Below are 15,831 nucleotides of genomic sequence, written 5' to 3' on the forward strand. Positions count from 1 at the left end.
ATCCATACATAGCTCACTTTCTCTTTTGTCTCCCTCCCTCCCTTCACTCAAATATACAGTATAAGCACGCACATTAAGCAAAATCCAAACCCGACACGTACCCACCTACAGTACCTCCATCAAGACTGGGCTGAAACCCGGCACTTCAACATTTATGAAAATAAATAAAGCGGTACAATGTGCTGTTTATGCTCTGCTCCCCATCCAGCGGAGAAGGCTTCACTCTAGTTGACATCCTTCCCTGCTGTCCCTATCCTCCATTTAAAGTTTTGCTTTCACATTCCCTCTCATACCACATTTCCCACCAAAATGGCTCCTTTACGCAACTCCCCGAGCTCCCTAAGCCAACATGACCTCCTTGTGTGTGTCTGTGTGTGTTTAAGAATGCAATAAGTGTTTTTAATTATGTCACTCTGCATGAGGATAGTCTTTTCTGCTGGAACATCTTGGTCCTTTTCACAGTCTGCATGACTTAATGGTGTGTTTGTGTGTGTGTCAGTGTGTGCGCACACATGAATGCATGCGACCTGGCAGCTAGTATGCTAATGTTTATGTGTGTGTGTGTGTGAGTGTGTGTGTGTGTGTGTGTGTTGTATAAATCCATGCCCAACACACACTTTACATAAACATCTGTTCGCCTCGTCTCCACCAGAGGCACACGTGAGCAGACTCAGGCAGCTTTTACACAAGTTTCAACAAGCTATTCATTCCTTTCTATTAATACAATGCTTTTAATTTTCTCCCACTGTCATGCAGCCGAAAACCTTCACAGCTGAGCCTCTCATGAGTTTTCTGTTTACGTCACTCAACATAAAGCTCAAAATGAAGGCCTAAATGGAAAGTCCAAGCCCAGCAAAAGACTGCAGATGTTGGTCAGAGCCATGTGGGCTGAAGGAAATGACCTACTAGCTTTTCAAAACATCCCTGTGGCTGGCTTTGGGGCCAGGGCTCTGGCCCTGATTGGTGAAAGCTTATAGAGGTGTTTCAGGGCTCAGTGGTGATGTTATCACATAGTAAGTGGCCTTAATGGGCTTCCAACTGTTTGTTTGAAGGGCTCCCATAATGACAGGGATCAACTGATAACGGCCTCTGCTACACACAGAGAGCCGTCAGACCCTCTCATGGATGAACAAACTCCTTTGCACATTTATAAAGACCTGGGTGGTAAGGATGGGAGTCTTGCAGCACACCCACATGGTCAGTGAACCTCATTCACACATGCACTGAACGGTGAAGTGAAGCACTAAGGTTTTCTGGTGCCACTTCCTCCATGTATGCATTATGAATAAAGAAAAGCCTACTATCTCTGCATGTGCAAACACAGCCATCCCTCCCCTCTCCTGTCTCTTACCACCTCTGTGCAAAACAGGTATTTCCAAAGACACTCTGGTGCCAAAACACAGCGCCGCCGTGGGAGGTGCTCCAGCCTGTCGGCACAGCATGCACGCGCAACAAAAAGGTAGGTGTCATCTGGGCTACCTTTTTAACAACAATTACACAGGTAGCCCTGAAGTCGGGCAAGAACGAGGTCCTATTTACTGCACAAACTCAGAGAAATATCCGCATCGCTATTCCCTTCAGTTGGAAGGTACTTTGTTAGTCGGCCTACAGACAGGCCTGACAACAATGAGCAGGCCTGTTAAGCCAACTCCTGGAGAAGAAGTAGAGCGAGAAGAAAAGCAGGGCCTGAGAAATGTCCAAAACAAGGCCTTTTGTCTTCCTCGGTAACGTTTAAGAGACTGCGGTCAGTAAAATGACTTGTAACATTCCTCTTGAAGGGATACAAAAGCCGATACTAACAGCTGATCATTTTCCACCCACTGGCCTAAACATAACACTAAACACTCAAATGTATTTTTGTATTAGCTTTAGCACAAATAAGCTGTGGGCATGTCTAGTGCCGAAACAGTTAGTCCATTGACTTCGAGGACATTACTTATTATTATCTTGTATGTTTCACTATTTCTTGACGATTACTTGAATAATCAACACAGTTGACAGATTACAAGTCGTTAGTCACAGCTCTTGATATATTTATTCAAAGGACTCCTAGGAAAAAACTCATTATAATGTCGATCCTCACATTATATTCACAGTAAATAATGTGAGACCAATACTAACATTGAATTGATCAGCCAATAAAGAGGTAGAAAAAAAGTCAATCGGCACACATAAAGCCGAGTCATCGCTAATTGTCACTATGATCCCGACTTAATCTTTGACCCCAGTCTTGTTTAAGCTCTGACACAGAGCTTAAACCAAATAATTGCCGTCTTTAACCCTTGTGAACGATACTACTGCCAGCGTGGATGTGTCAGTACAAGCAGTCATGTATGAGAGCCCTAGTGCATGTGGTTGCTTGTGCTTTGATACTTGTTTTTGTTTTAACTCATGCCAGTGTAAAAACCAAAAAAAAAACATCTGTCAGTACGGTGGGATTTCACTCTGCGTCAGGGGCATGTTCCTAGTTTTTAGATGAAAGAAGTGCTCTGTGTGTGTGTGGTGTGTGAGAGAGAGAGAGAGAGAGAAAGGAGAAAGAGAGCGAGAGAGAGAGAGAGAGAGAGAGAGTGAGAGAGAGAGAGAGAGAGAGAGAGAGAGAGAGAGAGAGTGAGAGTGTCTCTGGTGGTGTGTTTGCATGTGTGTATCTGTGTGTTTTCCTAGCAGGGTGTGTTCTTGGATTCCACCACACTAGGACATTACCCCCAGGTGCTCTCGCTCACTCGCTCTGGTTCTGTGAAAATACCTTGAGGATTAGGTGGGCAGCAGCGGCGAGGAGGAAGGGGGAGGGGGGAGGGGGGGGGTGTAGTGATTGACGGCTGAAAGGCTGGAGAGGTGCTCAGGCATGCTGTGGTAGGGGAGAGAGGGGGACTGCACACACAGGCAGGGGGCCTCTCAGGCTCAGCACTCAGCTGTTGCCACCCACACCCATTATAGCCCCTCCACCACCTACCACCCACCACCACCTGCCGCCCCTTTAGCACTGCACCCAGATAAGATTTCAAATAACTCCCGCTTACCTTTACCTCACGCCCTAACCTCAACGAAAGTGCTTCTTCTGTTCTCTCTCATTCCGTCTTCCTTTCTCTCACACTGACTTCCTCAGCAGCCAATTATGCAGCAGTGGTTGTATACGAGGATACTGCCTGACCTAGAATCCTGATGCTGATTAAAAAACAGCTTTTGGAAACTATCAGGTGTATTGAACATGAGTAATGTATGTCAGCATTGTGTGTGTGTGATCTGGCTAGTTTTTCCATGACAGAAAAACACTCTGGATTGCCAACAATCTCCTCTTTGTACTCTGTGTTACATACATCATCCCAGTTTAGTGCTTCAGCATACAACAGTGCCCCCTGTGGTCAGAATCTGAAACTACTGGAGTCTGACACTACTGGAGGGTGCTGCTGTGGCTCGTTTGAATTGTGCCTTCAGCTCACCTTTCTTTCTACAAAACGGTGTGTGGTATGCTCATTTCTGTATACACCGTGAGATAAGTCTTTGAATTGAAATTGTGGTCATTTTCAAATATTTGTTGATGCTCCGAGCACTCATCACCTCACACTGAAAGAATGTTGTTTTGTCTCTAATTGCAGACTTGTGGGTTGCCTGCCTCACAAAAGCTCTGTGAGAGGTCCAGATACACACACAGATGTGTACACACACACGCACACACGCACACACACACACACACACACACACACAGATGTACACACACACACACACACACACACACACACACACACACTAAGTGAAGCCAGAGCCAGAGTTTGTGGTAAAAACCACACCATCTACGAGCATCTATACGGAAACCACAGGAGCAGAGTAATCATTGTATTGATGAAAGTGAACATTTTCTTCATGGTTTTTTGGGGGGATTTTTTATACCACTTGTCCTACATCACAAACGGAGCGTAAGGTTTCCCATTTCCACAAAATTACACATAATGGAGTGCAATTTAAATAGACGTCGTTTCCTCTTTCCAGTGAACGTCCAAATTGTATAATGTGATTTTAAATGAAGGTATGGACCATATATATGTAGTTAGAGTTGAATTGGAAAATGATACGTGAGAGCAAACAAGCACAGTAATGAAAATGACTTACAGAGAGCCGCCATCTCTTTGGGCAGGTCAGCACCAAATCTCCCAAACAGGCTGCTGTTGGCCAGCAGGTCGAAAGGGGAGTGGCTTCTCATTGAGTTGAAGGCGAAGGGGTAGACAGCAGGTGGGAAGCCGGTCATGTGACCCACCTGCTGTTCCCTGTTGGTAGCCATGGCGACGGAGCACACCCAGGGGTCCGCAGCAGGCCGCTGGGTGAAAGTAATGGTTCTAACAACACCTGGAAATCCCCAAAAAAGTTGAAATCCGTGTGCTTTCGTAGACCCTCAGAATGTGGGGAACGGATGAGTGACGATGAGGCCTCTGGCTTTAGTGACTCCACTCTAAAAGGGTCATCCAAGGAAGAACAGAAAGAGAAATGTGTTATTTCTTCCTCATAAATTCAGCACATAAAACATGAGGATTAGTGTCTGTGATCGGCATAAACATGATAATACAATCAGTGGTTTGTGTTAATATCCTCTCTGGAATCCACAAACACAATTCACCTCATGCCAACTCTGAGACCGTGATCTATCTAGGTTAAGGGACGGAAAATAGTTTATCCACGGCTCTAATGTAAGAAGGATGTGCACACTTCATACCAACAGGTATAAGAGAATAGGAGGGAAAGAGGAAGTGGGGAAGGGCGGCGAGAATCAAAACAGATAAAGACGTGAGAGCAAAAGAATGAGTGAGCCGTGAGAGGAAAAGCCAGGAAAACTGGGACTGGGCGAGGGGAAAAGAAAATAAGAAAAAAGTTTGGAAAAAGTTATAACAGGGAAGAGCAGAGCGAGGGAGGGAGAGGAAAAAGAGAGAGAGAGAGAGAAAGAGAGTGAGCTCTTGTTCTTGCAGTTTTGAAGAGCCTCCAGACTTCTACAGTGATTCCAGGCTATGCCATATGATTTAAATCACCAGAACTCTACTATAAAGAGCTCCTCTGTTCCTGCTGCCAGCCTAGCACAGCAGCCTGCCTCTCTGCCTCTTCCCCCCAGGACCAGAGGCCCAGACACGGGGTCCAGAGCATGAAGAAGGGAGGGGTTTGATGGGGGTAGAGGGTAGGGAAAATGAGATCCACTGATTGCTAACTGCTGCTGTCACTTCCAACTATCTTCTCTTGAGCTCAGGCTCCCATCCCACAGAGTCATTTTGGCTCTAACCTCCTGCAGCCAGCACGTCACTTTGACTCCACACAGTAGGCACAGACAAGTCAGACTCAAGTGTGGACAAGGCTGCAGTTATGCCCCACTGTTGACTGTTAATACAAGAGGGGGGGGGGGGGGGGGGGGAATCCCAGAAAAGCCTCCCATTTTCTTTTTCATGTTTTCTTTTTGTCTTTCGCTTCCCTAGCGTGATTTCATGAGTGGGTGGTGTGATCAGCTTGTTTTTTAAATGTGGCTTTGAAAATGAGCAGAGCCAAGGAATTTGGGACTGCTGTGGCTTGTGAATCTGGGAGAAAAGACAGGGAAAGAATCTTGGTAATGAATTCGGTATAAACAAAGAAAATGAGGAGGGAAAAAAAGATCTGAGGCTGAACTGGTGAACTGCTGAACTGAGTGAAAAACGCACTGAGGAACAGTGACAGGGTCTGGGCACTGGGGGGCACTAAGAGGTGGCGCCGTGCCCAGGAAAAAGAGGGAGAGCTTTCCAAGACACACACATATGCACCACACAGTCTGAAACACATACACATGCAATCAAGCACCAGAGAAAAAAGAAAAAAACTACACATGTGTGAGAGCGCCACACACACACGCACGAGCGCACACACACAAAGACACACACACACACACGCACACACACCTCTCACCCTTCGCCTTTTCCAGGGCTCTGGCTCCCTCACTGCCTCTCTTTCTGGCTCTTTCTCTTTCAACAGAGCCAGTTAATTACACCCTACTGCTGCAGGCAGCTTCAAACCACCACTAATTTAGAGTTCCATTACAGTAAACTGTTCCACATGTGCATCCAGGGCCCAGGCAGGCTCGGGTGGCCACGTTTCAGGAAGGAGCAGCCGCCGATAGGCACCCACCCCCATCCTGCCAACACAGCCATACTGTCATCTTTCTTTCCTTCTTTCTCTCCGTCTCTCTTTCCCTTATTCAGTCTATCTTTCATCTAAATTACTTTTGATTTGTTTCCCCCTTTTCGGACCCACCCCACATCATGTCCTTGTACCCCAATCCTCTCTCCCCCACCCACACCTCATTTCCATCCCTCTACTGCTTATACAACTTGTACCATGACCCTGTGCAGCGGTTCCACTGTGTGGCTAACACACAAAAACATCACTAAAGATTTCACAGTGGGCCTAATGGGAGCAGAGGTACAGACTGGAAAAACAAAACTGCCAGAAACGCACAGGCTCATAATGTGTGTGCATGTGTGTTATGAGTATATACTTGGCCAGCGTTTGGCCCGTTTTGGTATCTGCCTCATGAACTCAAACCAGGCCCATAAAGGCAGCACAATATGTCTGAGAGTGCGGGGAGAAGAGAGAACAATAAAGAGAAAGAGGAAGATGTATGAGAAAAAGAAGGATCATGGCAGAGAGTCAGATTGTACACATGTGCCTTTTGTATTGCCACAAGGGGAAACAGCAGTATGTCAGTCAAAAAAATGAAGGTTTGGCACAATAAACCGCAGTGCCACTGTACATTTGCACATATGTCATGAAACAACGAAAGAAAGAAGTAGAGTACAGAGAGACACACAGCCTTTTTAAATAGAACCCAGTAACTTTACTCTCCACAAACACAGTAATGAATTAATAAAAGAGTTGGCGCCAGTGTTTTTTAATGAGTCACATCAGCCCAGCAGCTTTACAGAGCCATTTATGTTTTATGTTGGGTCCTGTGGTAGGCTCACTTCGCCAGCCCGTCTGGGGCTATAAGGGGATAAGGGGAATTTGGAGTGACCTCATCCCCTGTTAGCCAGGGCCAAATGGGCATGGAGGGCCTCCCCACTTCCCTTGAGCCTGGGGGGCACACAGGAGGCAGCAGGCAGCCAGGCAGGCGAGCAGCACCACGGCCTGCTATGAGTGGGTTCACGGCTGCTGCTGCTGCTGGGACTTTCCATCATTCCCTAAGAGGTGCGCTGTAGCAGTTTAAATGTACACAGGAAGTAAAATCAATCAAGAAGACAATTTGGAGATAGAGCTACAAGACGAGGCACGCGCAGAGAGAATGAGATTCTCTTGTTTGCTTAAGACTTTGGATTTCCTACAAAAAGACGTAGCAGAAAACGTAGAATCGAGCAGAGCGAGAGAGAGAGAGAGAGAGAGAGAGAGAGAGAGAGAGAGAGAGAGAGAGAGAGAGAGAGAGAGAGAGAGAGGGAGAGAGAGAGATCCCAAAGATTGAATGTCTGTCAAGCAATGGGTATCAAATCCTCTGTGAGCAAAACAACAATAGTGCCTTAAACGTTGTGACGGAGTGAGGGCCCTCAAGCAATAAGAACTGCAGTCAAACATAACAAATAAATCACGGCAACTCAGGAAGCTCTGCACCGCACAACCAAGAAAGGCGGTGGGTTTTTTAGTCAGCACAAGAAACCACAGGTGATTACTCGGTGTATAGGAGCAGGATTCTGGGTGCCATGGTTGGCCCAGTTTGCTAACTGGAAGACGTTTCCTAATGCAGTAACGGAAACACCATTTTTTTTTTACAGTAACTGTGTGTGATGTTATATTGAGTTATAATTGTATGTTTGTCTTTGTGGATCTTTGCCTTTGAAGTCAAATTCGAACTCCACTCCTCACTCTCCGACTCTTGTGAAGACGTCTTGCTTCATTTTACTGAGCTTGTGTGGGTTCACACGTTTTCTTTGGGTTTCCTGAACTCTCCAGAAGGCCACAATATGCAATTTAAAGAAATTTACTGCGAGACAAACTAAAGAATAGGTGTCAGTCAGTCCAGGCAGAGCAGCAAATCAAAACCTTTTACTGGAAGGATTGAATTGTAAATTCACAGCCTCGAGACGAATGAACTGTACCATGTATCCTGGCAGTGGAAGCTTTGGCAGAATCACAGAGTCCTCTCACTCTTTTTCCATCTCTGACTTGCCCACTCCTGCTCATTTTGTGTCAGAAAACTGTGCATGTCTTCCAGGCCCTGTCCTCCAATCATCAACATACACAGAGTGAGTTATTTTCGGTAACTTTTCTAAGGAAACCGATTGAAGCAGAGTTATGTTTGAGTTTTGGGTCGTGGGTGAAGTCACACTAACGCAGCACTTAAACAAACATGTGTCCTGAGTTGACAGACTGGCTTTTCCAACTGCTTGTAGCACTTGGACACTTGGTGGCATAATGAGAAACTGTCTGTGACTTTCGCAGACAAACAAAAATGTTCATATTGAAACATCAGGAGAGCGTTATCTGATCTTGCTGCTGGCGTCAGCAGTATTTTGCCTGTGAAAACAATATCCCTAACACTATTATCTGATGCAAAGCCGACAGCTCACCGTCTTTCAACAAGTGGCTGGCTAATGGCTCTGAGAGAGACACCTAGTGACAGACGGTCCAGTGTCTCCAAACAGACCGGCATTCCATCGCCTCAAACTTGTTTGACATCTGCCGGCTCTCTGCATCTCACAAACACGTATTTGCTTACAGCAACATTGCAAAGCAGCACCTCTGTGTAATCACTTGTCACTAAAAGAGGAATTGTTTTTCATGAGTGCCACTGGGGAGTGTCATTATGAAATCATTGTTTTGTGAATTTATAAATCATCAAACATTAATTCCTAAATCTTTTTTTGCTCTCTCTCTCTCTCTCTCTCTCTCTCTCTCTCTCTCTCTCTCTTTCGTCTCTTTGTTTAAACGTAATGACACAAAACAGGCTGTGTTGACTTCCAGTGGTGGAGAGAAGTATGGAAAGAGTGAGAAGTCAGTGAGACATAAAACACTTTGTGACATGATGAAGTCATCCTGACAGCTTGCTGTTTCCATGATGTGGTAGAGCTCTTTGGAGTACTTCATAGTGAGACTTCAGTGGGTCCAGCAATACAAGAAAACACACCACAACAGGAAAAGGCAAAGGCACAGAATGGCAAGACATTTGAAGAAATAAAGAGAGTCAGAGAGACAGGAAGTAAAGCGGCAACAGTGTGATGGCTACTCTACTCTATATCCTTTATTTTAAAAGGTAAAGTTGGTGCTACTAATACGTCTTGTTTTGTAATTGCAAAGAGAGGATTCACACAGGTTTCCCTTCCTCAACATACAGAGACTAACAATCATTTCTCTGTGTGAAGAGATGCATAATGGAGGGATTTCATCGCCGCCCATTTTAGCCTCAGGAGTCAAAGCAACACTAGCAGGCCCAAACACACACAGGCAAAACAACACACACAGTTTAATGCTGTGCCAAAACATCTTTTAATGAGAGAGAGCTTGAAGGCAGGCTGAACATGTAAATCCTCGCAATCAGAGCATCACACCTGCAAAAATAGACATAGGAAATGGTGTGCAGATAGTTTCCATGTTAATTATAGTGTTGTAGCGGTAGAGCCCCTCGATTCTCCTCAAACCACCTGTCCAACCCCTCCCTACTACTTGGTCTTAATTGCTATAGAAATTCCAGAGAAATACAGGTATCAACAACTCCCAGATTTACTGCTCAAAGTCATGTCACAAAGAAGGACTGTAAGATGATTTTGCAATACAGAAGCGTTTATGTTCCTACCAAACCTCAGATGTATCAGAGTATTACCACGTAACACACCAGGTGTGTTTAAAGAAATCAATGTATAAAATACATTACAGTGTTGTGACATTTTAAAACCCTGATGGTTTAACTGGATGAATGAAATGAAAATCGTTGTTTTTATTATTTTGTGATTACATTTAACCTTTTGATCCATAACATGTCTACATTTAAGGCACATATACCTGAAAAACTACTAATCACACTTCAATATAATCTAATATTTTGCGCTTTTGTTCCTAAATAGTTATTTCCATAGGCATTTAACCAGTTTATCATTGCTGATCTGTACTGATAGACAGTATCTGAAAATGGACTATAGAAATGTAAAGCTGGTCTGTAGCAAAAATGAGAGAATGTTTTTGGCGAGGGCGGATAAAGCTGACATACACATGATCACATGGATCATGATCAATGACCCATCTGGAGCATATAACAGCACGCGCAAATAATAATTGATCCCAAACTGTCACTGAAGACGAGCAAAATGCTGTGACTGCTCTGCATGGACAGCCTGTCCTCGAAGACAGACCCACGGGTGGTGCTCTGTAGGAGGAGGAAAGCGCAGTGACATTACTCAGAGATGAGCTCCATTTCTTCCACTCCAGATGTCACCGACTCTCAGTCAAACTGATAGACCAGATGACAGCGGAGGGCGCCACAGATATCACTGTGGCCTTCAAGCAGGCATCCCTCACTCGACCGTGTGGGCGTTTTGTTCAATTCCCTTCACTCAAACTGTGCCTCACACTTATGTCAAGTCCACCAGGGGAAATAAGCGGTGGACAGCAGGTGCAAAGCCAAGGCAGTCCAGCTGCAGCGGTTTACCTACTGACCAGTCACTGCTGGAGCAATAAACCGAAACACTGCAGAAAGCTACACTCTGACATCAGGCGCATGATCATCTGATATCCAAATCAAACAGCACTAAACACACTGTGTTACACATGGCGGTAACAAGTTCAACCTGTTTACCTGGCACATATGCCAGCATTAATAAATTACCTTGACTGACACGCTGCTTACTATGGGAACATAATGAATAAACTTCGACCAGAGTTACAGACCCACCTCACGCCACAGGAATTAGCCTCTGCTGTTTAAAAAGGTGGAAAACAATGTTTCTCTCTTCCAAGTGTTCATATGTTGCTTATTTAAAAAAAGGTCAAGGACTGGTGACTCCTCTGGTGAATACATTCATACACATCAAACACATGCAAGCCTGTACACACTAACACACACACACATGCTAATAATAAAGAGCTCCACAGGCACTGGGTAACACTTGAAACACTCACTAACAAGCACATATGTGCACACATGTGCAAGTATGTTTTCATATAAACTCAGTGTCATTCTCACATTAATAAAGCGGAAAGAAACAAAAACACTGCACGCAAACAAACATGTGTGTTAGGACGTTTTAGTGTTTACACATGGAAATCTGCTCCGATTTCGGGGAAAACAATGATTAATTGTCTCAAAGCCTCTCAAGTGTTATGCACACTCAGTCTCTGTCTTCAATTAAAACCGTCGACCCGTTCCCAAAGAATTGCAGCCTCTCTCTCTCTCTTTCTTTCTCTGTTAACAGAGAGAGAGAGAGAGAGAGAGAGAGAGGGGACAGAGAGAGAGAGGGAGAGAGAGAGAGAGAGAGAGAGAGAGAGAGAGAAGCGGAAGACAAACAATGACTAAAGTTACCGTTTCTGAACTTTTTAGGTATAAATTACTCACCCGCTCTGGTGTTGATGAGGCAGACGGACAGATGAAGCAGTTGCCGGAACGGTCTAATGAGCAGAGCTAGCTGGGGGGAAAGGAGAAAAGATGTGTGTACGTTCATCAGAGTCCTTCTGACAGCGAAGACAGAGTAGCAGTGAGCCTCTCTCTCTCTCCCTCACTCCCCCTCTTTCACTCTCTCCTCCTCTCTTGCAGTCTCTACCTCCTAAAATCACTCTTTCACTCCCCAAACACAGGCACACACTCACTGTCTCACTCACTAAGAAATAATTATACTCTCTGATTCATAAAGCCTTCCTTTGTCACGTGACCCAACACTTCAAATATACAGCACATTTTTTCACAAGCCACAAAATGCCTGGGGGGGAAGAAAAAGGCCCAGAGAGCTTAAGTTTCTGTTTTTAATTCTCTCTCTCTTCTTTGTCTCCCGGGTGAAATCTTTTTTTCTCTCCTTCATCTTCTTGGCCAAAGAGTTGGTTTACCTACAAAACTGTTTGCGCATGTCTAAATGCGGCGCCATGTCGTGATCTTTAGATCGTTCATGTTTAATCAATAAATTCACAATTTCATTTGAGAGGATGTTTGAGTATCCTGAACACAAATGACACAGTTTTGATCCAACACAGATGATACTTTAATGGCAAGCCGATAGGTTTACGCTTCCAAGAAGTCTAAGTAGATTCACCTATTTCATTTATTCCTGATGTGATCAATTTATGGAATTATTATGATGGACTTTTGCCATAGCTCTCTGCTCACTACAGGCATGTAGATGCTGTATTTGTGTAACTACACTGACACTGTGTTTTATTGCTCCTAATGTTACTGGGATAATCTTCCTAGAGCTGTGACAATAAATCACTCTTATTATTATTATTAATATATCATCACTACTAATGCAATTATTATGGATAGGACATAATATTAAAGAAAGTACGAGGACCCTTGTGAAACTAATCAAGGAAGTATTGGACACAAAGAAAGCTGATAGAATATCTACAACATTCTCACTGAGGATAAATGAAAACCAGAATTTGGCATTCAAAGCAGGAATCCAACATTCTTTCAGGATACACAACATCTGTCAACATCCTGCCAAACATTATGCAGTTAGTTGTTCTTTTTTAACTCAAGATTCTTTCAAAACAACCTGCAGATTTCTCTATTTAAAAGATAATGAAGCCAGTGGTGGCACAGGGAAGTCCTGTGTGAGATGGCAGAGCTGTGCAGCAGCAGCAGCAGCAGCGGCAGCAGCAGATTTGGGTGTGCCCCTGAACGTGCCCCTCTCTCCATATGAGATCATATGTTTCAGATCTGTGTTTATGTGTTTGTGGTTATGGGCGTGTGCCCCGTTTTTCTGAATGTAATGTTTCTCAAGTTGTTTTGGTTATGAGGAGCACCTCAAACCTCAGTACTGGGAGGAGAGGGCACACCTCAACTGGCATCTCAACGGGCACTTTTACCTCTGCAGCAGAATATAGATAAACAATACAGTTCTTCTTTAAACACTCCCATAAGAAAGTTCTAGTCTAATTAGTATCTAAATCAAGTAAGTGCAGCAAGCATTTTCAAAATAAGCAAGTTATACATGCACTACTTATTCTGAAACTTCATCTAAAACATTGCCCTTGAGGCATATCGACCATGCATCACTTCACATTCTCCCAAATATCACAATCAGAAGCAGAACTGCCAACCAATGGAGCATGTGGAACTTTCTTTTTGGTTTTCCCAGCTATCTGTACCTTTAGGACCTGATATAACTGCTGCGTATTTTGTTTGTAAATCGCAGTAACCGGCGTGATACAGGCAGAGACCTTATCCTCAAATACACCGGCCCCAATATGTCTCCAGGATAAAGTGAAGCCATCATCATAATAAAAAACACAAGTGCCCTTCCTTGCTCTCGTTATTCCTATGCGCTTCCGTTCTTTACAGCCACATATGGTCTACAGTAGCCCACTGAAATACCCTTTCATGCATTTTTTGATGTGGATTTTCTGGTACATAATCAGGGTGAATGAATGGATAAGCAGTGCTGCCTTTTTGCAGAAACCTTATATTCAGGAAGCACAGATCTTAGTCATATTGCAAAAAGCACTTCAGCTGATCCTTATCTTGTTTATGTTTGATTTATGTGTTGCTTATGAGGCCACTAAGGCTAACAGAAATCCCTTAACTGTTTTCATAGCAGTGCTAAATCAGCAATATGAAAACAATATGAAACAAGAAGGTAAGAACAACCACAGGACACTGCAAACACTTTATATCAGCCATTACAGTGATGCGAGCTCTAAAGTGTGGATATCAAGTCGTTGTGATACCATCACACTGACTGAGACCAAGTACATGATGATAGTCGTGTGTGTGTGTGTGTGTGTGTGTGTGTGTGTGTGTGTATGTGTGTGTGTGTGTGTGTGCTGTGCTCCTTATTAAATTATGACAGTGAGCTTAAGCAGGGGTTGTGTTTAGGCTTTGCGTATGTATGTGTGTGTGTGTCTGCACTTGTGAATATATGTGTGTGTGTGTGTGTGTGTGTGTGTGTGTGTGTGTGTGTGTGTGTGTGTGTGTGTGTGTGTTTGCATGGATGAGTCCGCGTAGGAAGTAGCAGCGAGAAGGTCAGAGGTTACTAGTGTTTGTGTTTCAGTGTCAGTGAAGTGTGCTCCAGGCAGAGATTTATGATCATTGTGTCTGGGAGGCTGCAGAGTGGGGGATAATGAAGATAGATCAGGGTGCTATCTCTCTCTCTGGGCACCACTGGAAACATGGCCTATGGCCCCGTCCGTTCTCGTGTCATTAACTTCAGCCTGTGACATCATAACACACTGCCCTGACATCAATCCTGACACAGCACACTCTGACAAAAAGTCGAAACGCAAGAGAGGCAATTCCTCACAGGAAGTCATCCGGCAAACACAGGCATTGTTCAGCTTTGCAGCTTCTCTGGGTGTGTTTATGAAGATATGAAATATTCATGGTAACATTGTACTCTGTCGTGTGTTTCCACTTTAAATTCAACGTATTTGCATGCACAGAGCCATGGAGGAGAGGCCTGAGGCTTGCTGGCAGAGGAAAAGCAGCAAAGGATAGGAAAGAGGAAAGGGGGGATGATGGTGGGAGCAAAAGAGGGAGGAAGTGAGGTTAGAGGGGTTAAAGTGAGATGGAGAGAGGGGGAGGAGGGTTGGAAGGCGAGAGGGCCATAGTACAGGGAATGTGAGAGAAAGGGGTGTGAAGTAGTAAGAGGGAGGGAAAGAAAACTGGAGGGTGAGATGGAGAGAGGGATGGATTGTAGGAGGAGGGGGTTTGATGGGATTGGTGGTGGGGAGGTGAGAAGGGGTGCAGGGTGCTGGTGCCTGTGGCGGCAGGTTTTAATCAGTAACAAGAAGCCTGTAATGAGATCACTATTTCCCCACATTCAGATTGATGTCATGTGAAGTTTGGTGCCACATTGAGACAGGCAGGGGATGCAGGGTGGACACACACCCCACTCAATACTCATTTATACACACACACACACACACACACACACACACACACACACAACACACAAATATACACTTGCTTGCACTTTCTTGGTTACAGACTTAAACACACATCCTGTGAAATGAAGGAGCTCATTCATCCAGCCTGGCAAAGTGCGCTCATTTAGAGTCCAACCGCCTTGAAGTAAAAACATAAACGGAGGAATACTACTCACAGGAAAATTAGTTACTCATGGCAAAGGAGAAATGTATGTGTTAGGGACCGAAGGGCACATACCGCTATGTACTCCTCTAACAAAAACAAATGAGCACAAAGCTTGGAACAGTTATAGAGAGAGAGAAATGCTTCTTTTTTTACTGCTGAAGAAATTAAGGGAAAACGAGAGGGGGAGAGGGAGAGAAAATAAAAAGACGAGTGTGTGTGTGTGTGTGTGTGTGTGTGTGTGTGTGTGTGTGTGTGTGTGTGTGTGTGTATGCGCTTTTTTTAACATATTTTGGGGTGCATTCAGAGGCTGTCGACACAACTACCAGCGTGTGTGCCAGCACATGAGCACTCTGCCTATTCCCCAACATGTGTGTCCAATGAAAGGTGAACGGCTCTCCTGTCTATACTTTCCTCAAAAATCAGCCATGATGTCATCATGAACCCATCTTGAACCCACCTCTGTCAAAAAGCATTACTCCAGCCCTCCCTCTCGCTGCCTCATTTTCTGTTCCACCTCTCCCTCCTTCATGCTTCGTCCCTGCCTTCGAATTCTTCACTGAGCTCCCATTCTTTTGCTTTCCTCTTTTTCATATTTCCGTATTCTTCAACAT

The 15,831-nt window shown here is 44.5% G+C and overlaps 1 protein-coding gene across 2 annotated transcripts in view; it reads right to left on the reverse strand.

Moving 5' to 3' along the window:
- Positions 1-15,831, reverse strand: part of rarga (retinoic acid receptor gamma a) — a 53,386-nt gene that overhangs the window by 24,820 nt on the left and 12,735 nt on the right. The window contains exons 5-6 of one of the 2 annotated variants that reach the window (XM_029435065.1): positions 11,531-11,600; positions 4,105-4,441 (exon numbers count right to left, since the gene is read on the reverse strand). In XM_029435065.1, coding sequence (XP_029290925.1) covers positions 4,105-4,273 — 169 coding nt within the window. In that variant the 5' untranslated portion in view covers positions 4,274-4,441; positions 11,531-11,600. The remainder of the gene's footprint in view (positions 1-4,104; positions 4,442-11,530; positions 11,601-15,831) is intronic. The other variant, XM_029435066.1, reaches the window with a different exon arrangement.

Source organism: Cottoperca gobio, chromosome 7 (genome assembly GCF_900634415.1).
Source record: "Cottoperca gobio chromosome 7, fCotGob3.1, whole genome shotgun sequence".
Taxonomy (NCBI): Eukaryota; Metazoa; Chordata; class Actinopteri; order Perciformes; family Bovichtidae; genus Cottoperca; species Cottoperca gobio.